A 24,880-nucleotide genomic window follows, 5' to 3' on the forward strand; every position below is an offset into this window, starting at 1 on the left:
GTGTGTGTGTGTTACACCTGTGTTACCTGGGCTCGCCTATATAGGTCTGGTCTTGTTCACCCTCTTCCTGGCTGTGACGTCAGGAAGAGGGGGGGGGCGGGGGCGGGGGGAGAGTAGGGCAGCCAATCAACGCACGGGATTCGACGCGCTCCGCTCGTGCGCATCCTGTCGGTATAAAATGCTGGAGCGCAGAGGTTCTGCTCACAGACAGACTTCACCTGCCGTGGATTGAACAACATTTAGTCACTGGACTCCGCTTTGATTCTCAATAAAAGGTACAGCCCGGTACAGTAAAAGTTCGACTAATTTTGGAAGTTTTGCTCTGTTCTGTTGCGGGACTTTTGTACTGGATCACATTCTGAATGATGTCCACAATGATGGAACAGCCTTTTTATGACGACTCGTTTCTCTCTGCTTATGGCCACCCTCCAGGAGCGGCTCTGACGGACTACAAGCTGCTCAAGCAGAACATGAACTTGAACTTCCCCGAGTCCTACTCCAACTTCAAGGCGCTGCAGCAGCGCTCGTGCGACTCCGGGGACTACTTCCCGGCGGGTCCGGCCGACGCGGGCTCCTCAAGCCTGAAGCTCGCCAGCCCGGAGCTGGAGCGCCTGATCATCCAGAACAGCAACGGGGTCATCACCACGACCCCCACCCCGGGGCCCCAGTACCTGTACGCGCGCGGGATCACGGAGGAGCAGGAAGGCTTCGCGGAAGGTTTCGTCAAAGCTCTGGACGATCTGCACAAGATGAACCACATGGCGCCTCCGAACGTGTCCATCGGCGCCGGCGCGTGTTCCGCGTCCGTGTTCGGCGCGTCCATGCAACCGGATCCGATCGAGTACACGACCCTGAGCAGCTGCCCCGGGGGCCCCGGCATGTCGTCCGCGGTCAGCTACCCGTCCGCCACCATCAGCTACCTGCCGCACCACCAGTACCACCACCACGCGCACGCGCACGGCTCGCACCAGTTCCAGCAGTCGCACCCGGGGATCCACCCGCAGCGGTTCGTGGGCTTAAAAGAGGAGCCGCAGACGGTTCCGGACCTGCTGAGCAGCGACAACAGCTGCTCCCCGCCCATGTCCCCCGTGGACCTGGAGAACCAGGAGCGCATGAAGGCGGAGCGCAAGCGGCTGAGGAACCGGCTCGCCGCGTCCAAGTGCCGGCGACGCAAGCTGGAGCGCATCGCGCGCCTGGAGGACAAGGTGAAGATGCTGAAGACGGACAACACGGGCCTCTCGAACACGCTGTCGGGGCTCCGGGAGCAGGTGGCGCAGCTGAAGCAGAAGGTCATGACGCACGTGAGCAGCGGCTGTCAGCTCATGCTCGCGCCCAAAGTCAAGTCCTACTGAAGCCCTGGACACATCTGGACACATCTGGACACATCTGGACACACTGCACTGAACACACACAACAACGACGTCCTCGAGTCTGGACTACAGACCCTAAAAAAAAAAAAGACTAACCAAACCTAACACTTGGGACATTTTTGTTTTATAAAAGTGTCTTTTACGTCCTGTTTACATTTGTTTTTGAATTGTAACTTATTTGTGTTTATCGCCAGGTTGAGCCTGACTCCTTTTTACGTGTTCATTATACATATTTAAGTAAAACAGAATTAAGTAATGAAGACTTGTGTCGTTTTATTATTGACATTATGTTCTTTTCATGATTTTCCTTGACTTTTCTGGAACTCCTGTTGTGTCATCAGTTTTATCTTGACCTTTAAAGTATATACTTGATTGAGTATTGTTTTGATTGTTTAAGCGCTTTGTGACCCTGGTCTGGAAAAGCACTATATAAATAACAATTACTTTTTCAAATTCAAATCGATGGCAACAACTTAACTAAAATCGACTCACTTTATTTAAGAAGTCTAATGAAGTAGCTCCGTTTCCTCATCTTTCATTTCAACAACGCCAGTCTTGAAACAGTTTCGGTGTGTGACGTAGGTGCCACTCCTAATATGGTCAAGAGCCACCATAGATGTTGCGATAGAGGTTTATAGGAACTCCCTCCTACTTACGCGTAAAAGCATGTGATCATAAATCTAAACGCCTTCGGTCGGTGGTTTGTTCCGAGTCGGGGAGTTTTCCCCTAAATTTTCTCAAGAATCAACTTCTAGAGAATTGATGAGCTAATAGGAAAACGAAAGCAGGAAATTCCGAAGTTTGTTTACAAAACTTCGAGTGTAATGTTGATGTACAGAGACGACAGAAGTATACTTTATCAAAGAATGTTTTATCTTGATCTTTAAAAGTATATAATTTATTGAATTTTGTTTTGAATGTTTAAGCGCTTTGTGACCCTGGTCTGGAAACGCGCTATATAAATAAAAATTACTTACTGCATTAAACCTTCCTTTCCAAAAATTTAAATCATTACATTAATATGCTTCGTTTTATCAGGGTTTAGCTTTTGGTAGTGGCCAGTAAACATTTTTACACACCAAAAAAGAAAAAGGGAAAAAACCAGCAACTCTGGTGTTAACTTTCAAATCAGCAGCGCATTAGATTCATCCTCAGTTCCGTGGCGCCCCCTAGTGGAATCAAGTGACAGCGAAAGGCGGTTTACTAAGGCTTTATTAACGGATGTTAGGAAGAAAGATGGTGACAAATTGTTTTCCAAAAACAAGTAACAGTACAGTTTCTTCAGTGCTTGAGACTAAAAGTTGAATTCTGGGAGTACAAATATAAGACAACAAAACCTTTTTTTTTTCACTTCTCAACTGAAACTGATTTTGTTGTGGACTGCGGCGGCTTCGCGGGGGACATATCCCGCGAGGTCAGTGCTACTGTCGTCGTCGTCGTCGTCTACTGCTTGGAGAAGTAGTCTTTGCTCTTGTCCACGTCTGGGACGATGGTGTCGCTGCCTGGTCTCCAGCCTGCAGGGCAAACTGAAAGAAGGGTGCAAGCAAATGATTGGCCGATGTCAGTGAACTTCTCACAGGTGAATGACCTCGAGTTAAAGACTCAACAAATTAAGACTCGACGGCAAATTTACTCGAGTGAAAAATAAATAGATATTACTCTTTAGGGATAGCTTAATGGTGATAAAAATAAATAAAAACAGTAGCTACATTTGTAATCTTTCAAAAGCCCCATTCATGTTCAATTAACATTCAGACTGTTGACCTTGTTGTTGCATTATTTTAGGTTGTTTCTGGTTCTCATGGTCAACATGTAGGAATCAATGTTAGCAAAGCAACCGACACCCGAATGTTAAACAAACCTTTAAGTCCCTTGCGTTTACTTATCCGATGTGGAAACGGGTCCACAGCTAATCCTTGACCCACATTTTTTTTTTTTTTTTAACTACACACCTTCTCCATTTTTGTCGGTGAACTGGAAAGCCTGGACCAGACGCAGGGTCTCGTCCACGGAGCGGCCCACGGGAAGGTCGTTGATGGTGATCTGCCTCAGGATGCCTTTGTCGTCGATCACGAACAGGCCTCTGAAGGCAAGAGTCAATAAAAAACAAATTACTTTCACACATTTTTAAGACCAAATATAACTAATGAATACCTTTTAAAAAAACGGATGTTTCACGTTAAATATGTTTAAGGGCTTAAAATGTGCATAAATAAACACAATTATATTTACTTGAAGGCCACTTTTAGACAACTTGCTGTAGTTGCACGCAACCGCTCGGGGGAAACTAGAGGTCAAGTTTGCTCAAGAGCTCAACGACAAACACGGCCAGAGCTGGGATTGTATAATATCCGTCACAAGCCGCTCTGCGTTGACGCCCCTTAAAGTAAAAAAAGCATAAGATACCTGTACGCGACGCCGTCATCCTCCTTTAGCACGCCGTAGTCTCTGGAGATGCTCTTGGTCAGATCAGCCAAAAGCGGGATCTTCATCTTACCGAGACCTCCCTGCTTCCTGGGCAAGTTAGTCCTGCAGAAGAAGAAGTACTTCATTCACGTGGAACCCTCGTTTGAATGCGTCATTTATCTCTTTAAGAATCTACTTTTATTGAACATAATTTGCGGCATGATTTTTTTTTTTAACCGGGGAATTTACAGGTTAAATCAGGTTAGGGTAGATAATGTCCAGGTACTTGACTCTGGCAAGGGTCATGTGGTTTGTAAATTCTGCAACACCAAAGTCATAACAACACACGTCCAAAAACTAGCTTTAAAAGCTGCTGGAGTCCACTGTATCCTCTCGTCCTCAGTTGTTGCCTTGATCCAAATGGGATTTAATCGTTTATCTGCAGAGGATAATAATGACTGCTGCCATCTAGTGGGCAGAAGTTTAATTGATACTAAAAAAAATAAAACATGAATATTTGCCATTTTTACCAAAAAAAATAAACTTTTGACTATTGAAGTAAACCATAAACTAGCTATGATAAGAAATAAGTATTTTTACTACGATTAATAATATGATTATTGTTATATACTGTACTTTACTGAGAATGGTTGATAAACAAAAAAAAAAAAGTCACATTTATTGCCGACAAGTGAAATCCTCACCATGCCAAGTGGCTGAAGTGCGAGTCCACGGAGCAGCCGATCACCTCGCATCCGATGCTTCGGAATTCCTCCACTCGGTCGCTGAAGGCGATGATCTCGGTGGGACAGACGAACGTGAAGTCCAGCGGGTAGAAGAAGAAGATCACGTACTTTCCTTTCAAGGAGACAAAAAAAACGACATCATCCATTATTGAACACCTTAAAGAAAAAAAAAGGTTTATAAAAATAAGGGATTTTACCTTTGTAGTCTGACAACTTGATGTCCTTGAACTGTCCGTCGACCACAGCGGTGGAGCTGAAGTCCGGGGCAGGATGGCCGATCTTGGCGTTTCCAGCGGACATGTTTGCTGAGGAAGATAAAAAGGTCAACTTTTTCAGAAAAAAAAACCCGCTTGAGATAAGACGGTGGGTTGGGACCCGTCTTGGCTACGATAGAGCAACTGTCATAGACGAGCCAGAAAAACAGGCAGAAAGTCAAACACTTGTTGGATGAAACCAGTAAAGATCCAACAAGGTTTTTCTGCCCTACAGGACTGGAGGCTCCGAGTCACATGCAAGTCATGTCGAGCCTCGTCTGTAGAGGATTATATAACCACCATTGACCACGAAGCTCACAAGAAAACTTCCTCTAAAAAGGAATGCGACGACTTTTTTTTTGTTGTTGTGTCCAAACGTAGATTCATCAGCACAAGGTACACAATATAAATGTTCTTTAACGTGCAATTAAACGTTGTTTTTCGCACGGATAAGCTCGAACTAACATTTTTAGACAGGTTTGAAAAACGGGTCAGTTGGGTAACTGTGAACCAGTGCTGTCACCGGCGAACAAAGAAAGAGGCAGACACTGGCCCAGGACTGTGACCCGCTCGCTGTTAGCTCGACACGCGTCCCCGCCGCCGCCGCTTCGGTTCCGGTGACTGCGGCACCGTGTGACCCGACGGTCGAGCGAACGTTACCGCGACAGAATTCGATGAGAAAGTCACCCACCTGCCTGGATGACGAGTGGAGGAGAAGTTAGACCGCAATGGAAGGAGGTGAAGACCAGGAGGGAGATGAGCGCAGGAAGAGGGCGGGGCGAGGTGACTTACCGGATGTGACGCTGGCGTCCTCAAAATAAAACTGAAATGTAGTTTCTACTCATTGCACTTTCATTTTATTTAAGTAAATAAAAGGTACAACAAGCCTCTTGAGTCTTCTTCTTTGATCAGTTTTTTTTTCGTCTGCTTAAAGTGAACGCAAACCGAACGCATTTCGTGTATATCCTTAAAATAATATTTATTTTAAATATTTGTTTTCAAAACATGTTTGAAAATATATTTATTTTCATGGTATCTGCCGTAACTGTAACATTTACACATCTATTAAAGTATACCAGTGCCATCCGAATATTGAAAGATTGAATTTAACACTAAAAAGGTCATATTAAGTTAAATATTTTATATTTTGAAAGGTTGGATTCTTTTTTATTATTATTGGATATTTGCGACTGACTGGTGTCCTGGTCAGTGTGTTCCCCCGAACGAATGATGATGATTTTTAGATTGAAAGGTTGAATCTTAATATAGTAAAACATTCAAATATTGAAAAAATGTTTTTTACCCAATAAGTTTGGTATTCTTATATATTTATCAATCCATCCATCCATAGATAGGATGTGATGAACTCCACAATGATTATTGACTTGTTGTTCTTTGGTTCCAAAACATTTCGTTGTGTATTTGGCTGAAATGTATGTACTCGTTTTAGAAGAATTGAAAGTATATGTAATAACGTTAAAGGAACGTTTAATCTTTTACTTTGAAAAAGGAAAACCTGCTACCGGTTCCCCATAGGTCACTTCCGCTTATAGCTTTTTTCGTTGTTGTTTTATACATTTTTGAATTTATTACACGGACTGGTAAGATATAGGTTTTTTGATTAGCGATTTTACGTATAACCTTTAATAAAGCTGATATAAATTTGTGTGAAAGGTATTAATAAGGAGCAAATATTTGCGTTTAAGGCGCGTTAGCACGTTAGCATGTTTGGTCAGCACAACAAAAGGAGCATCTTCTGTCGCTGTAAATGTTTTATGTTGTGTTTATGTTTATTTAGAAACGCATTATTATTTCGTTATGTAGGTTTGGTTCTGTTTATGACGGTTAACGCCATGCTGATGTATTTATTGATTTACATTTGCGTGTTCTTCATTTATTACAGGATCCCTAGAAAGTCATCACATTTTGCCATTATTATTGCTTAAAATGGACCCAGGAGGTTAGTACTGATTCGTTTTGTTTTTTTATTGTTGAGCCTTTGGGGACAGAATGTCATAATAACTGCTCATGAATTAAGTATCTTGTTATTGCTGTATCCATGTTGCCATGTTTCTTCATCTTTTGACTCTCGTCGTTGACAGATTGTCCCAACGCGACCCCGGTGACCTGTAACGTCTGCGGAACACACTTCGAGACACGACGCGGCCTCTCAAGCCACGCTAGGCTTCACCTTCGACAGCTTGGCGTGACGGTGTCGGACAGCAGCGGCGCTCCCATCGAGCTCCTCTATCAACTGATGCAGGAACGGGACGGAGACTTGTCTAACACGAAGGAGCCCGGCTCCCCTCCACCCACAACCTCCCCACAAAAGTCCACCTCTTTAAAGATGCACAGCAAAGCTCCCTCCTCCAAGTCGAAGATTAATTTGACTCAGGCGGGGTCTAGTGTGTGGACGAACCTCCCGTCATCTCCATCTGGTCTCTCGGAAGGAAGCAAACGAATAAAGCCGTTCTGGGCCCCGCTGGAGACCGATGCTCCCATCACTCTAGGTTTGTCTGACGTCAGCAGCTCTCCATCAAATGGTTCAACTAAAAACTTCTGTTTTTCCATTACCAGACAAGGATGAAGAGGTCCATCTCTGTCAGATCTGCGGCTGCTGGTTCGAATCCCACAAAATTCTATGCAGTCATGCTCTTTCTCATTTACGACAAATTGGAATTCCAGAAAGTTCCGTCGAGGGAAGTCCCGTTAAGTTTCTCTATGACCTCATGGAGAAAGAGGATTTCAATCTGTTCACCTCTCCGGAGAAACTTTCTAAATCTTCCCCGAAACGATCTTCAGAGCCCACGTCCCCCATCATGTCCCCTCCGAGCAAACGGTGTAAAACTGCGACTGACTGCAAATGTATCTTGTGCGGGGAGGAGTTTGAGAACCGTAAAGGCCTGGCCAGCCACTCCCGCTCCCACCTCCGACAGATGGGGCTGCTCTACCTGATGGGACAGGGCACGGCCATCAGCACCATCCAGGATCTGGTCCAGAGCGGCATTTTGAAAAACGCGCAAACCAGCTCTCCGTCCTCTTCCACGCCCTCTCCGGCTCCCGGTCACTCAACGGTGCCTTCGTCAAGTCCGGCGAAGCCAACCGAGGGCATGACGCCACCCCGAGCCCCCAAAGCAAAAAAAGGATTTCGCTTAGCAGTTGACCCCCTTCAGAGAAAACCCAAACAAGAACCTGTGGACCTGGAAGTTTGTCCATCGAAAGAAGTAGTGAACAGCTGCACACCTCAGATGCCAGCCGACACTTCTGCTCCTAAGAAGTCTGTCGCGGAAGGTAAAGCGTTTTTTTTGCTTAAACACAACATGCCCAGATAAAGGGTAGGAGTAGGGGTGTAAGAAAGTATGAATACACTTGAGTACTATGATATTTTCTTCACAAACCATATCAATAACCATCAGTGATAGATTAAAAACAAAATATCTTTTTTTTTTTTTTTTCACATTTCAATGAAGTAGAAAATAAAATCATTTCATTTTTATTTACAATTAACATGAGAATATTCAATGTTTGTTTTGCAATTAAGCTTCCTGTTGCTGTAAGGCAGCAGTCATTAAGTCCTCAATGAAATCTTCATGACTATATCTGAGGACGAGAGGATACAGTCGACTCCAGCCGCTTTTAAAGCTGATGTTTGGACATACTTTGGTTACAAAAAAAATGAACGCAGTTACTTCGTCAAGAATCATTTGGTCTGTAAATTCTGCAACACCAGAGTCAAGTACTCGACAATACTATCACATCATTAATGACAATACACAGCCATAGTTGGGAGGTATGATTTATTTTGTTCCTCTTTGCACCCCCGCAGACACTCAGTCCATACCAACAGTCCCATGCGATTACTGCGGTCAGCTGTTCGACACCCGCAAAGCCCTGTCCTGTCACGCCCGCTCCCACCTGCGCCAGCTCGGCATCACCTGGTCCATCAACACGTCACCGCTGGAGCTGCTCAGAGAGGTCATGGCTCAGAGCGAGGACGGCAAAGCCGGGTGGGAACCGTCTACGCATCCCAAGACTTTGGAGCGACAGCAGTCGGGAGAGCAATCCGCCAACTCCTGCTCCTCGCCTCTCAACTTCTCCTTTAAAGAGAACTCTTCGCCTGCCAAGAGTGGAGCGACACCTGCTGGTGAGCGATTCTTAGAAGTTCATTTTACAAGATGGTGGCTTTGATTTATATATAAATTGTTTCATACTTAGTTTAAACTTTCTTTATTTTCAATGACCGAAAAGAAATCAGCCTTTTTTTAAAATCTTAAAACGGGTAAGAACACATTTATATTTGACTTAAAATGAGACTTTAACCCAAGATAATAGCTTTAAAGAAGGAAACCAAAATAACTCAATAGATCGGCTTACGTTGCTAAAATGAATAAAATACAAGTAAGCACTTTAAATTAGCCAAATAGTACGTATTCCTTAAATCGTTGCTTAAACCCGAGTCTTGCAACTATTATTATATTGAATATTAATCCATGCCTAAAATTCCTTTTAAATCACTAACCTGAAGACGAGACTCCTTGATAAGATGAAGCATTATCACTGCTCAGTAGAATCTAATAAGGTCTTTTTAATTCTCATATTACAATTTAATTAGATCAAATTCAAGCTAATCCTAGTCTTTGGGAGAATAAACTGTAATATCTTGATTAACCCTGTAAAGATCTTGAAATGTTCTAGAAAAAGTTCTAATTTCTTCTTCTATTCTTTAAATGTTTTCTGTCCCTCTGCTGTCTGACTACTTTTGTGTTCTGATATTCTGAACAATTCTTTAATTGTGTTGTGATTGATAAACTGACCCGGTTTAGGTAAAACCTGTGAACTCTGCGGGTTCGAATTCGAGAACCGAAAGGCTCTAGCGAGTCACGCCCGGGCTCACCTCCGTCAACTGGGCCTCGCTGAGTGGAAGTCTGAGGGAGCGAACTCTCCGATCGAGCTGCTCGGCGACATCATGCGCCGGGACCCGGCGAAGGTGGCGGCGGTGATGCGGCGCTATCGCATGGGAGACTTGTACATCAAGAAGGTAAAGAGTTCAGTGGTTATGGGGAAAAAAAAGTGTTTCGCTCACTTTTCTTTTCAGTCGCACAAAAACGCGACAGCATCCTCATCAGAGACGGACTCGCTACTGGAAGCTGCGGAGATGAGGCTGCCAAGAGGGGGCGCTAGTGTCACGGCCAGGTCATCCAGACCTCACAGTCTGACTGTGACAACAAAAATCCACTTTGAGCAAGGCACGCGTTCACAGAGGGGTAAGGGATGAACACCGTTGCCAGGGTTGAGAGAGGAGGAAAATCATGTTTTTGTTATTCACAGCGACTCATCCTCCTAAAAAAAACACACCTGTGGTCCAGAGAAGCTCTCAGCCGCCGACACGGACCGGAGGCATCCCGGCCATGTTGCCCAAACCTCCACTCACCCCTCTGGTCAAACTGGTGGGGAAGGTGTACACACTCAAATGCAGGTCAGAGATTTAAAAATGGTTATTATTGAATAATTGGAGTTTAAAAAATCCTACATTACATCTCGTGATCAATCTGTGGATTTAAGGTGGGATGATATTATACTCGGACGCTCAAATCAGCCTGAATAAAGAGGGTCTTTGCAGAGGGTCTCGTGCACTACATTTTTTAAGCTGCCTCCTTTATTCAGTCCACGTGTACTTATGTTGTTCCTGAATTGTCATAATAAAAATCCCACCTTGACCAGAGATAACATCAGAGGTTGATGGTGAAAATGTAATATAGGATTGTTTTTACATACGTTTTGTCCCTTTGCTCTTTTATACAAGCATTTATCTTGCATTTTCAATGAATGTTTTAATATTGAATTAAAAAGGCTACGAATTAAAAAAAATATTAGATGTGGAAAATGTATTTTTGAGTTATTGGAATTAAAATATCCAACTCTATATGTGAGGAAAAAAACGAATTCATAAAAAATATTTGGTTTTAAAAAATTCATTTATTTAAAAGCAAAAAAACTAATTCAATTATTCAATAAAAAGGGGTTCAACGTTTCAATTTAAACTTTCTTTTAAAAACAAACTCGATATACTTCCATACTATCACAGTACGATGTGTGAAATAGATTAATATTACGTTTTACAGACAGATCTTTAATGCAAGAGGTTATTTCTTTAAGTATAATATTAGATTCATTATTTATAGTGCGATTTAAAAAAAACTTAAGACTTAATATTGTAAACGCCACATTATGTATATTTTAATTTATTATAAATAAAAATAGAGATTTCTGCCATTAAAATTAAATTCAGTTTCTACTTTCTTATCCTCTGTCATATTCAATATAATTTACACAGTCTTGAAAAATGTGTTCTTTAGACACTACTGTGGGATGTATTTATGTTGATTTTAGCAACAACTTTGAAACAAAAACATGCAGAATTTAATCCAATCACCTTAAAAACGCACCCCTATATTAAACCTATAGATCAGGTATCCGTTTGAACAACAAGTTATTTCCTACAGTAGTCTAATAACTTTTTACACATCTCGTACAGGATGCAGGGCGTCTTTTGTTTATTATTTTGTTAGCAAAATTAGCCGTTAGTTATTGCTAACTTCTGTAGCAACAAATAATTCAAGCCCACGCTTTTCTTGACTTTTTCTTACTATCTCTAATCTAAAGAGCTTGATTCAGACAGAAGGAAAGAGACTGTTTTCACTGTGTCATGATCTTCGTCCCCGCACGGTGGCGCTATTACGCAAGCCTTAGATGAGAAACTGTAATGACCGTTCTGAGTAAATCTAAAAAATACTAACAGTATGAACTTGACTTGGTGTCGCATCAGTGAATAGTTGTTACAATTGTATTTCATAATTTGCGCCCCAGGTTCTGCGAGCAAGTGTTCGAGGGCCCGCTGTCGGTGCAGGAGCAGTGGATCACTCACCTGCAGCAGCACATCCTCACGCTCGGGTACAAAGGAAAAGCTTCGCCCCCGACAGCTCAGCTCAATCCAGTGGCCGTCTAGGACCCCGACGAGTCGGCATCAAAACCAGCAGTGTTACTCTCAGACTCAGACTCAGGCTCATAGAAATATTTCTCTCTCAAAACCCGTAACACGTCGACCGTGTCACTGTGTTTCAACTGCTTCGACGTCTCGGTTTTGCCGTGAATTGTTCAATTGTTGTTTTAAAAAAGAAAAAAGGTTTTTTAACGCTTCGTGTGTATTTAAAACGTGTTAATTGTAACTGTTGTGGAAGAAACTTTTTTAACTCGACCATGAAGGATCGTGAACTGCCTCGTCCAAAGTAACGTGTCACTCAAAGTGTCGCACCGGAACTCATCACTTCATGCTAGTAAGTTGTTTTTTAAATCCATCGTGCTCATGTATGTGTCGTGTACATGTGTAAAAGTGTTGGGGGGGGGGGGGTGGGGGGGGGCATGTGCGAGTTTTAGTGACGTGAGAAAGTATCGATATATATATTAAGATGTTTTGGCGATCAAACATTTTTTTTATCACTTCTTTTATGGTCGATATTTCAATAAAATGTGTCTAAAATAAGATCATTTGATTTTGTCGTTTTATATACAATTAACATGCAATTCATTATTTTCGTGTTGCACTTAAATTTCAGCGGCTATCACGTAGCTAAAGGAACAATTGAATTCCGGGACTAAGGACGAGAGGATACAGTCGACACTGCACCTCATTGTGGGCAGATTTTGTCATTTTATATACAATTAACATGCAATTCATTATTTTCGTGTTGCACTTAAATTTCAGCGGCTATCACGTAGCTAAAGGAACAATTGAATTCCGGGACTAAGGACGAGAGGATACAGTCGACACTGCACCTCATTGTGGGCAGATTTTGTCATTTTATATACAATTAACATGCAATTCATTGTTTTCGTGTTGCACTTAAATTTCAGCGGCTATCACGTAGCTAAAGGAACAATGGAATTCCGTGACTAAGGACGAGAGGATACAGTCGGCACTGCACCTCATTGTGGGCAGATTTTGTCATTTTATATACAATTAACATGCAATTCATTATTTTCGTGTTGCACTTAAATTTCAGCGGCTATCACGTAGCTAAAGGAATAATGGAATTCCGTGACTAAGGACGAGAGGATACAGTTGACACTGCACCTCATTGTGGGCAGATCACGGATGCAAAAGTACATTCTCTTGTACAAGGAAAAAAAAAGGGAAAAACTTTTCTCTTTCATGGCAGGAAACGTAGCTAATGGAGTGTATTTTCGTCACGTCCTGATTCCGGGTTGTTATCCCTAATGTCCATTCGTCCACTTCAGCGTTTCCTCCGTGATCTACTGCTATTAAATGGACTCCAGATTGCTCAGCTGAACTTGATCCGTCCTCCTGCTCATCCTTCCTTTAAGTACAAGCTCGCTGCAAAAAAATGGCGAGTCAGCATATCCTGCCGAGTACATGTCATCCACAACCTCTTTGGTGAAAATAAAATATGTATATTGGATTTCTTTTCTCTCCTCCGTGTCCTTCAGCGGCGAGCGATACAAATAGATCCTGGTTAATCCATAAATGATGTGAATTTGTTTTTATTTTACCAAACCTAACAGGTAAAAACATATCCTTTTTTTTTTTTGTTAATATTGTGATCAATATCTTTATCAGTTTCTTCTTTATTTTTAACCTTCTATTTGTAAGTCTCTCTGCAGGAGACAGAAGACCAGGATTTATTTACAATCTATTTCCATCTTCTCTGCACCGAACATCGTCCGTTATCTGCTCGTACCGGCGTCACCGCGAGGCTCCCCCGAGACTCGTACGCTGGTAATGAGCAGCACTTGGAGGGAATCAACCCCATGATTCCACCTTCGCCCTCACGCTGACCCACGACTGCAGCCATGATGGACGGGGCCGGAGCTGGAGCGTCGTGAAGGTTCCACCGCACTGTACTGACGCAGTGTGTTCATAGAATTATATGATGATCGAATATGAAAATACATCTTGTCGCACACGGTACATTTACAAAACACACACAACCCCATGACAAACGATCGGCAACACAGAAGCATAACACACACTCTTGCAGCACCTAAACACATAAATAGAAAAACACACAACACACCCCTTAACAAATCACACACACCACTACAACACAAAAAACAAAACACACAACCCCAACACATAAGCAAAACAAACATACACTACCCCTACAAAAAAACAGAAACACACACCACACCAACACAAAGAAAACAAAACACACCACCCCATCAAATAAGCAAAACAAACATACACTACCCCTACGCAAAACAGAAACACACATACACTACCCCTACACAAAACAGAAACACACATACACTACCCCTACACAAAACAGAAACACACATACACTACCCCTACAAAAAAACAGAAACACACAACACCCCAAAACAAAGAAAAAACACACCACCCCAACACATAAGCAAAACACACATACACTACCCCTACACAAAAACAGAAACACACACATCACTCCAACACACAAAAAACAAACACGCTACCCCAACACATAAGCAAAACACACATACACTACCCCTACACAAAAACAGAAAACACAAACATCACCCCAACAGAAAAAATTAAACACACTACCCCAACACATATGCAAACACAAAAACACGACCCCTACACACAAACAGAAACACACACATCACCCCAACACAAAAAACATTACCCCAACACATGAGCAAGTAGTCCCCCCTACACAAAAACAGAAACACACACACCACCCCAACACACAAAAAACAAAACACACTACCCAAACAAAAAAACATAAACACACACACTACCCCAACACACAACAACACAACAACCAGACACAGAAGCATGTCACAAGAACACATAAAAACACACATATACACACACTCACACACACACACAGGCAGCACCCCAGCAAAAAGTTGGACAGTGGACAGAGGTGAGCACATCTGTGTAGCGCTCGTACACAAACAACACAACAGTCCAACTGATGCAGCTGCTAGCACTTCTCAGGAAACTGAACTAAAACTGAAAAGACGAAGCGAGCGACAAAATACGACCATATAAGGAAGCTTCGAAGCCTCCAAACCTTCCACTAATTTTAGACCCCAGAACCTACTTTATTATTTGATGCAACTTCTGCAGGAAGTCGCTGATCGGGTGTGAGTGGAAAAAAATAGGTTTGGCGTGAACACAACTTCACTCACATCAGCTGTGGAATCCCAGCAATGCAAAAAAGACATAAATAAATATTAAGCATTAAAGGTTTTCTTTTACTTGAAACACTTGAACTAGACATTTCTATCGAAGGACACTGGAGCTGCTGAGGTGTGTCTCGTACAGACGTTTGTTTCATGTCTGAGCTTGTGAACAGTGCAGGATTGTTTGAGAGTCTCACGTATAAACACAGGAGGTGGGATCATCTGCAGGTCGACTCCAGATCCTAATATGGAACTAAACCTTGTGAGTTTGACCCCAAAGTACTTTTGTAGCTGTTTTTTACATCTCGTACTTGAATTGCAAAAATGTATTCTGCATAAAATCTTCATAATGCATTTACTATTTTCGTTGAGCATTTGTTCCAGCCGTGAAGCGTCTTGACGGTCGATCCAGATGTGCAGCAACAGACGTTGGGAGACCAGGTGAGCGAGTGGACGTCCTGCAGTGACACTAATGACTTCCTGCTGATGAATCGTGTTTACTCTGTGACGTTGAGCTCAGACTGTATCGGCAGGTCGGTGGGGGGGCTTTTATTTACGACACCGGAGGCCGATAACTCTGATGCAGCAGCACGACATCCTTTAAACCCTCCTGTCAGGATCACATGCTGCTCGTACTTCAGTCTTCCTGCTCACATGTGACTGTTTCACCGGCTCTGGAATCAACTCAGAAACACGAGGCAGCAACAGTTAAACAGAAAATTCAACCAGAGACTATAGACATTTGTATCGGGGTGGTTTGTGAATGTCTTTGTTGCTTCCCTTCTTTTCTATGTTTGTTGGTGTGCTTGTTTTGGGGTGAACTGTATTGGAGTAGTTTGTTTGTGTCCATTTCTTTGTTGGAGTGCTGAATGTGCATGAGTGTGTTTACTTCTCTGATGGGGTGGTTTTGGTTTCCATTTCTTTGGTGAGGTGGTTTCTGTTTTTATTTCTGTGATGGGTGATTTTGTTTTCATTTATGTGGTGGGGTGGTTTTTATTTTCTTAATGTGGTAGGATTGTTTTTGTCTATATTTCTGTGATGGGGTGGTTTTTGTTTCTGTTTCTGTGGTGGGGTGTTTTTTGTTTTTATTTATGTGGTGGGGTGGTTTTATTTTTATTTATGTGGTAGGATTGTTTTTGTCTGTATTTCTGTGATAGGGGGGTGATTTTGTTTGTATTTCTGTGGTGGGGTGATTTTTGTTTATATTTCTGTGGTGGGGTGTTTTTTGTTTTTATTTATATGGTGGGGTGGTTTTTATTTGTATTAATGTGGTAGGATTGTTTTTGTCTGTATTTCTGTGATGGGTTGATTTTGTTTGTATTTCTGTGGTGGGGTGGTTTTGATTTTTATTTATATGGTTGGGTGTTTTTGTTTCTATTTCTGTGGTGGTGTGGTTCTTGTTTTTATTTATATGGTGGGGTGGTTTTTATATTTATTAATGTGGTAGGATTGTTTTTGTCTGTATTTCTGTGATGGGGGGTGATTTTGTTTGTATTTCTGTGGTGGGGTGATTTTTGTTTATATTTCTGTGGTGGGGTGGTTTTTGTTTTTATTTCTATGGTGGGGTGGTTTTTATTTTTTGTTTAGTGTTATGCTGGTTTCTGTCTGTATTTCTTTGATCGGGTGATTTTGTTTTTATTTCTGTGATGGGGTAGTTTTTGTTTCTTTCTCTATGATGGGGTAATTTAGTTTGTATTTCTGCGATGCAGTGATTTTGTTTCTTTTTCTATATTGGGGTGGTGTGTTGTGTGCACTTCAGGTGTGTTGTGTGTGTTTCTGAGTTCTGGTGATATTTGTGTTTCTGTGTGTATTAGAATGTTGCACGTTTTTGTGTGTTGGGGTGGTGTGTGTGTTTGTGGTGGTGGTTTGCGCTCCTTGTTGTGTGTTCTCGCTCCTCAGACGGTAGTTGGTGTGAATCACTTCTCTGCCCCTCACTCCACGCTCGGTTGATTTTTATGTCTCTTCCTCAGAACGACTCCAGCAAACATGCCTCGTAAACGTGTCGGTCGGCCATGATGACTCTTCTTCGTCCGTCTGCTCTCAGGACAAGGACAGGAACGCTCGGAAAATATAATCCAATCTGGCTCGCTCTGAATATTTCCATTCATCTCAATCACAAATGCACTCTTTGGGTTTCTTTCCTTCACTTCCTCTCTTATGTGCGTCAAGAAGGTCATGTGATTGTCTCAGGACCCTACAATGATTTTGGATATAAAGTCACTTTTTTGGTTTTCTTTCACTCAGAAATGTATAATTAACCATAATTAAATTAATAATGTGTATTTAATATGTATTTAATTGTACTTAATACAAAATATGTGATACACTATTCAGTGAGCTAAAAACTACACATTCTTCATTTTTTATCAGTGTTGGGGTTGTTTATTATTTTTATTTGTGTGATGGGGTGACTTTTGTTTTATATTTCTATGGCGGGCTAGCCTCTGTTTCTATTTATGTGGTGGGGTGGTTTTTGTTTGTATTTCTGAGACGGAGTGATTCTTGTTTATACTTCCGTGTTGAGGTGTTTGTTTTTATTCATGTGGTGGGGTGGTTTTTGTTTCTATTTGTGTGCTGGGGTGGTTTTATTTTTATTAACGTGGTAGGATCGATTTTGTCAGTATTTCTGAGATGGGATGATTCTTATTTATATTTCTGTGTTGAGGTGTTTGTTTTTATTTTTGTGGTGGTGTGATTTTTGTTTGTATTTCTGTGGTGTGGTGTTTTTTGTTTGTATTTCTGTGATGGCTTGATTTGTTTCTATTTCTTTGGTGATGTGTTTGTTTTTATTCATGTGGTGGGGTGGTTCTGGTTTCTATTTATGTGGTGGGGTGATTTTTGTTTGTATTTCTGTGGTGGGGTGGTTTTTGTTTGTATTTCTGTGTTGAGGTGTTTGTTTTTATTCATGTGGTGGGGTGGTTGTTGTTTCTATTTGGATGAGGATAATTATTCCACTGGTGTACTGGTGCCATGGCTCAACAGAGTGTTTTTTTTAAGTAGGATTAATTAACTTAGTAACATTGATTCAATTAGGAGTTATAGGTTGTTGATATTTCCCAGCATGCACTACGCCTCGGGTTCTTGACCTTTTTTTGCCCCATGGACCAGAATTATGTCTGCATTCTATTTACGGAACGACCAGATAAAAAGTGAAAAATAAAATCTTATTGCGTTTGTTATTTTCATTAGTTGTCATGGTTACTTTTTGAATAAACTTGAGTTAAACCGGCGTCTTGACGTGTCAAGAGCCACAAGATTATTCCAGAAACGCTCAGGACCGTCTGAGGTTTTGATAAAGCATCTTCCCGCACACGAGAAAGTCATTACAACCGAGAGAATTCCCTTCTCTGGACGTGATCACACAGACTCAAGTATTCCATAGTGAGAATTCCAGCTGCACACGTTCACATCGCCAGAATTCATGGAGTTTTAAAAAGTCTGTTTTCGATTTACGCCCGATACGGTCGGAAACTGAGACGTTTGAAAAGTGGATTCTGAGAGTTTGCATCTTACGATGCGGTCGCTTGTGTACACCTTCTGATATTTCCAGGGAATGTTTCATTCATTTCCATTTTATGACTGTGGTCCATCCGTGGTCTTATTAGTTCGATTGACACTGAATGGTTGTAATTTGTCTTTTTTTTTCCGCGTCTGTTTGTGGCTTTTAAACGTTGACCAAAAGCTCAAAAACAAGCTTAACTAATAACAACGGTGAGTTAAAAAGCCATGAAGAAGAGTTGATATTTCCTGCTAACGCTACATTGGCCCTCGTACCTGCTACCATTATGCTAACCTCGCTAACATCTTTTAAGCTAGTTGACACCACCTGTCACTATATTGTAAACGTTTAATTTATAAACTTTTAAAGAATCATGATAACAAGGTAGTCGTCCTGATTTTCTCCAGGGTAAGAATGAAAAAGACGTGAGATGTTTAGATGTTTTTTTTTTTATGAAAACAGAAAAAAAATATAAGTTGTTGGACATAATATTGTTTTGTTGTATATAATAAATTCTGCTTCTAAAAATGAGTGTTGTATCCATACATTATATTAATATAGGAATGAATGGAATTGTGGGTTGAAAAAAAGAAAAATTCTTCAGTTCTAAATAATTACAGTTTCATTTTTAAACACAATTCTCAGTCAAAACATTTTTTGTTTTGGACGTTAAAGGAAGGAATGAGGAAACTCCAGGGAGGCTTTTAAAAAAAACAACACATCTACTTTCTAAAAGTATGTGGAGTCAGTCCACACCTTTTTTTTCTTGACCATCATCCAAAAGAACACTAAAAACTGAATGTAATTAGAAGACGTTTGGATCGTGGCTCGGCCTTAAGTGAAAGAAAATTTGCAGACATCCCCGCACATGTTCAGTTATGAGTTTCAGATGCTCGCACTTGAGTTTTCAAGGACTTCAATGCTTCTCCGGTCAGCAAAATGTGCGGCTCAGGATGTGACGATGCCAGGACATTCTGGACGTCAAGTGAGGCTTCTCTGGAACATCAGTTTGTGTATTTACTGTCATCCAGGCTCCTGGGGGCCGCAGCTGGAGCGTAGACCTGCCTGAAGAATCTTCTCCAGGCTGCTCCTTTGAGGGAATATAAATGTGTTCAGAAGGTCATGGATCAGATCTTGGCTGGAGAGAATATCTCTCTAGCCTGAGTCAGACAGTGAAGATCCATCATACTTCATGTTTGGCGATGACCTTTGAGGGAAAACTTTGATAAATTTGAAAACGGACGAATCCTCCCCGAGACAGACTGGACGACAACTTAGCATCATTTAAGGTACAAAGGTCAGCCTTGATGCAAACGCGGCACCGTTAATCTCTCCGTCGTATCACCGAAAGCGATGAGCGAGGGTTGATGTCACTGGCGTCACCAAAGCACAGCACGTTCCGGGACATCTCAGAGTGTGATGGAGGTTAGAGGTCGACCCGTCAGCTTATTGGCTTCATCGTAAGACGCATTGAGGCAAAGAAAACAATCCTGGCTCACTCTATTATTTATTGTTGCCATAAAGTGAAACAGCGGTCGACCCTAATATGATGTTTTATTGAGCTCTCCGGCCGTTACATGCTGATCAATAAACCATCTGGCCTCTCCAGATTGAATAATCGGAGGTGTTTGGAAACTATTAACTCATAATTGTGATATGTTGCTATAAGCTTGGTGGTTTCTAACTTATCACTGCTGAACCAACCAAGCACTAAGTGACACAGAGGCGTCAAAACCCACTCACAAAAGTTCCCTTTGGCTGTTTAGCTTGTGGTCCGAAACTAAAAGTATATCAACCTTAAGATGACATATTGATCTTTTATTATACTATTCTTTTCCTTTTGGAGGCTCCAATTAATGTGAAATGTAGCTGTGTTTGTTCCCTTTCATCAAACACTCACACATTCAACACCAACCCTAACCCTAGCCCTAGCCCTAGCCCTAGCCCTAGCCCTATCCCTAGCACTAGCACTAGTACTAAACCTAACCCTAATCCTAGCCTTAAAAACCTAGCCCTAGCACTAGCCCTAGCACTAGCACTAGCACTAGCACTAGCACTAGCCCTAAACCTAAACCTAAACCTAACCATAACCCTAACCCTAACCCTAACCCTAGCCTTAGCCCTACATGAATATGTACTCTAATTCTGTGTCGACTATCGACAGTGGGCCACATAAAATGACTTTAAAAGACACCTCGAGTTTGACCCTTGTTACGTAAAGAAATTAAACTAATTTACTTTGAATTAAATTGCCTTATTTTTGTCCGTTAGAAATGTAAGAACAAACTGAAGATTTGAAGATATTAACCGTAAATCCGATATAGAGGAAAGTTTCTTGATAAACGTTGTTTTCACGGGTTCAAGAATGTGTTGAAACCACGCTGGCAAAAATGTGTCTATACTGTGACTGGATTCGAAGCCAACTTGCTTGATTGCAGACTATACAAGTATTGTGTGTTCTAGATTTTTGTCATCATTTCTGTGGATCTTGGACGTTCCATCGTTCCTCCACTGAAAGGCCATCAGAGGTTGACGCATCGGCGCCCACTCTGGGTCGTCGCAAACTCTCATGAGCCGGGGAAAGTGTGTGCGCTGAGTGTGTTTGTGTGCGTGGGCGAAGCACAGCTTACAGGCTAATAACATCTCTGCGGACTTGATAATAAGTCTGAGCCGTCCTTGTGGCCGATTCATTATGAGACCGACAGGACCTGCCGCGGATCGATGCGCGACAGGAAGTCTTTTGTTATCCCTCACATCAGCAGAACAAAAGAACTGCAGCCTGGGTGTTATTCCTGTGGGTTCCAGATGTGTGATGGTTACTTACGACGCTCACCTGATCACCTGCTGAAAACCTTTATAAGACCGAAAGAAAACATAAGGACGAAGCATTTAGAGGTTTAGTGTTCTTCTTCTCTTCAGTGCATCACCTAGTCTTACATTTCGAGTTTTGGTTGTTTAGTAAACTGGCTGTAACATTGGTTAGAGTGAGGGTTGGGGTTAGTTAGGACTAAATTAAGGTTGGGGTTAAGGTTAGGATTAGGTATAGGGTTATGGTAGGATTAGGTAATAGCTAGTGTTAGGGTTATAATACGATTAGGTAAGAGCTAGGGTAAGGGTTAGGGTTATAGTAGGATTAGGTAAGAGCTAGGTTAAGGGTTAGGGTAGAATTAGGTAAAAGCTAGAGTTAGGGTTAGGGTAGGATTAGGTAAGAGCAAGGGTAAGGGTTAGGGTTAGGGTAGGATTAGGTAAGAGCTAGGGTAAAGGTTAGGGTTAGGGTAGGATTAGGTAAAAGCTAGGGTAAGGGTTAGGATTAGGTAAGAGCTAGGGTAAGGGTTAGGGTTAGGGTAGGATTAGGTAAGAGCTAGGGTTAGGGTAGGATTAGGTAAGAGCTAGGGTTAGGTTTAGGGTTAGGGTAGGATTAGGTAAGAGCTAGGGTTAGGGTTAGGGTAGGATTAGGTAAGGGCTAGGGTAAAGGTTAGGGGTAACCCTAACCCTAACATAATCCTAAATAACCCCAACCCTCAATCTAACCAATGCTAAAAACTGTTTACTAAACAACCAAAATGAGGTTAAGAAATGAACCCTGTTTTGTTTTTTCTTTTAGGGTAGGGTTATGTCAGGGTTAGGGGGTTATGGTATGGTTAGGCAAGAGCTATGGTTAGGGTTATGATAGGGTTAGGTAAGCGCTAGGGTTAGGGTTATGGTACGGTTAGGGGGTCATGGTAGGTGCTAGGTAAGGGTTAGATCCTGAGTTAGGATGAGGATTTGGGTCACATTAGGTTTAGATAAAGAAAATTATTACTTGCAGTAAAAATATCAATATTGAAGTTTTACATAGTTGCAATAATAATGGTAGGATATATGTTCTTGAAAATGTTGATGCATGTAATTGTTTATCATGGCTCATTCACAGACAACAGAATAGGATGTGGTGAGGGCGGGGAAAATGTTTGATTGGCACATTACTGTCTTGTCATTTAGGGCAGGCTCAAAATTAATGACAATTTTGTTTCTTTTATCTTGTTGACATTAAATTCAAGAATTATTTTTTTTATTGTGATTTCATGCCCTTGGTGTGCAGCGAAGTTTGATCCTGTGGCCTTAAAAAGATACATTTAATCGATTTTATAAAGTAAGTCAAGGTTCTCGAATCACAAAAGTACTGTCATCGATTTTGTTCATTTAGAGCTCAATGTTTTTTTTACTTTAATTATGCAGAATTTAAATGTCTGTGGGAACACGACACGCCGTCCTTCTGTTATAATCCACTCCCTTATTCATCCTTCAGCTCTGATCTGATGTCATTTATCTGTGCAGCTCAAGTTGCAGACAAGATAATGTCGCCGTCCTCCAAGAAGTCCTTGTCTTCTCCTGCTGTTTTGTTTCCCTCAGAGACAAGGTCAGACCTTCCGTGTGGTTTGAGCGTGAATGGAAACGGTAGCGTGAAAACGATCTCCAATTACAATCCGAGAAGGTCCCAGAAAGACAAACACTGCCGCCGATGTCGTCCTCAGAACAGTAATTTCAGCTGACAGTCGTCTGAGGAACGTCCAAGACACACAGTAGAGTGGGAGGCTCGAAGAAGAGACAGGTACTTATCGTACTTATCTTACTTGAACTGGAAATAGTTTCCTCCGGATCAGTCTCAAGACGTTAATTGCATTCGAGTTGATTAAAAGATTAAAAGAACTCAAGTTGATTACATGTCAAAGGCTGAAGTATTGAAACAAACTCTTCTTTTTCTTCTTTTTGGTTTTATTTTTCCTTCCTTCATCTCCCTCACAATGCTTTTCAGACACTTTTATTTTGAATTATTATTTTTTTTAGTATTTTGACATAATAATAATAATAATAATAATTCATTTTATTTATTTCAGGACACACAAGGACACTATAGATACATATTATAAAACAACAGTGCAAAATGACAACAATTAAAAAAAGAGGTTTAAAGATAAGAAAGATTAAACGTTTCTTAAAGGGAACAATAAAACAAGGACATTATAAAACAAGTGATAACAGTAATAAGCAAGTTTAAAAAGATTTAAGATGAGTTTTAAAAACAGTCAGTGTGTCAATGTTACAAATCATACATATCTTTTTTTTTTAAAAACATGTTTTTTATTATTTTAAAAAATCAAATACATTTTATTTATTGACTATTTATATCTAAACTCTATATCTAAAATGTTATTATTAAAAAAAAAAAAAATTGTGTAATCCTTTAAGTTAATGTCATTTTTGTTACCTTAGCCAGGGGATTACAGTGTTTACAGCACTAGCTAGCTGCATTGAATCTGAGGTGAAATCACCCCATAACTATAACATAACATAATCATGAACAATGAAAACATTTTTTTTTTTTTGTTGCATTCAATGTATTTATGCCACACTCTTGTTGCATCTCTTCAGTCACACATCGGTAAAGACAAATTAATCCGCTCTATAAACAGTAACATTCTGACTACATAAGCGTGTCAGTGAAGTACACACGGTGTGACACATTGTTTTCGTAGTCTTTGTTTGTTTTGAAAACCACATTTTTACACCCCAAAAAATACACCTTAGATACTATTTTCACACACCGACTGAGGAGCAATCCGTCGATGACTTTCACCTTAAACTGGCTCTTCAAAAGTATCCATGAATACATCCAAACACTCTGAATACCTGACTTGAAAAAATGTTTTGGTGGTTTTTCTGAGATCTTTGTACTTTCTGGTCGAGCAAGGCTCACTGTAATAAACCTCAGACTTAGTATTGGAAGAGTTGATGGTGTCGAGGCCAGATGGCAGCCATGTAAGAACAGATGATGAGAGAAAGGAACGAGACAACAGGCTTTCTCTTTTCAAAGCCAGAATGGAAACTAAGCTGTATGTATTAAATCAAAACAGATATGGGTCATTCTTTTGGCGTGTCTATATCTGCATATATCATAGTCAAAGCCCACCAAATCATCATCATTACCTCAAAGTATAAATATATATATATATATATATTAAGAAATGAACCCTGTTTTGTTTTAGTTTTTTTGGTTAGGGTAGGGTTATGTCAGGGTTAGGTTATTCCATGGTTTAAGATGAGATAAGACATTGGGGTCAACAATTCTACAGATAATAAAAAAGTAAAAGTGTGTAAAATTGAAAGTATTGCCATTACACTTGTTCTGTAAATGTATAGTACAGAGTAAAACTGTTGAAAGAGTGTGGCCCCTTGATTGGGTTTGAAAACCACTGTCATAGAATGAGCCCAGAAAACATGTAATACTTATGCCTTCAATGCCTTTAGAAAACCTGTTCATTCCTTTGTATTCCTGTGACCCTGTTTGACTGTTTTTAAAAAAAATAATCTCAGGTTGTTTGAGGACAAACAGAAAACCTGAATCCAACCTCGTCCAACGAGTCTGTGCCGAGCACGGCT

The 24,880-nt window shown here is 41.1% G+C and overlaps 3 protein-coding genes across 4 annotated transcripts; 2 read left to right on the forward strand and 1 right to left on the reverse strand.

The window, feature by feature from the left end:
* Positions 1–200: 200 nt before the first annotated feature.
* On the forward strand, positions 201–1,630 carry junba (JunB proto-oncogene, AP-1 transcription factor subunit a). Of its 2 annotated transcripts, XM_087804216.1 has the most exons (2): positions 201–275; positions 433–1,630. In XM_087804216.1, exon 2 carries the CDS (start codon positions 471–473, stop codon positions 1,350–1,352), a length of 882 nt encoding a protein of 293 aa, XP_087660342.1. In that variant the 5' UTR covers positions 201–275; positions 433–470; the 3' UTR covers positions 1,353–1,630. The 2 variants fall into 2 exon arrangements, with proteins under 2 accessions (XP_087660342.1, XP_087660334.1); XM_087804208.1 differs by having other exon boundaries at positions 218–1,630.
* Positions 1,631–2,564: 934 nt separating this feature from the next.
* On the reverse strand, positions 2,565–5,563 carry prdx2 (peroxiredoxin 2). Its single transcript, XM_087804240.1, has 6 exons — positions 5,468–5,563; positions 4,720–4,827; positions 4,481–4,634; positions 3,777–3,899; positions 3,323–3,453; positions 2,565–2,896 (listed from the first exon to the last, which is right to left on the reverse strand). Exons 2-6 carry the CDS (start codon positions 4,820–4,822, stop codon positions 2,814–2,816), a joined length of 594 nt encoding a protein of 197 aa, XP_087660366.1. The 5' UTR covers positions 4,823–4,827; positions 5,468–5,563; the 3' UTR covers positions 2,565–2,813.
* A 734-nt stretch (positions 5,564–6,297) lies between these two features.
* LOC148089197 (protein Wiz-like) lies at positions 6,298–12,255 on the forward strand. The gene is made up of 9 exons (XM_087804229.1): positions 6,298–6,377; positions 6,680–6,736; positions 6,879–7,286; positions 7,354–8,067; positions 8,603–8,920; positions 9,600–9,814; positions 9,872–10,040; positions 10,105–10,252; positions 11,644–12,255. Exons 2-9 carry the CDS (start codon positions 6,724–6,726, stop codon positions 11,780–11,782), a joined length of 2,124 nt encoding a protein of 707 aa, XP_087660355.1. The 5' UTR covers positions 6,298–6,377; positions 6,680–6,723; the 3' UTR covers positions 11,783–12,255.
* The last annotated feature ends 12,625 nt before the right edge of the window (positions 12,256–24,880 follow it).

The sequence above is a fragment of the Callionymus lyra genome, chromosome 1 (assembly GCF_982586985.1).
Source record: "Callionymus lyra chromosome 1, fCalLyr1.hap1.1, whole genome shotgun sequence".
NCBI lineage: Eukaryota > Metazoa > Chordata > Actinopteri > Syngnathiformes > Callionymidae > Callionymus > Callionymus lyra.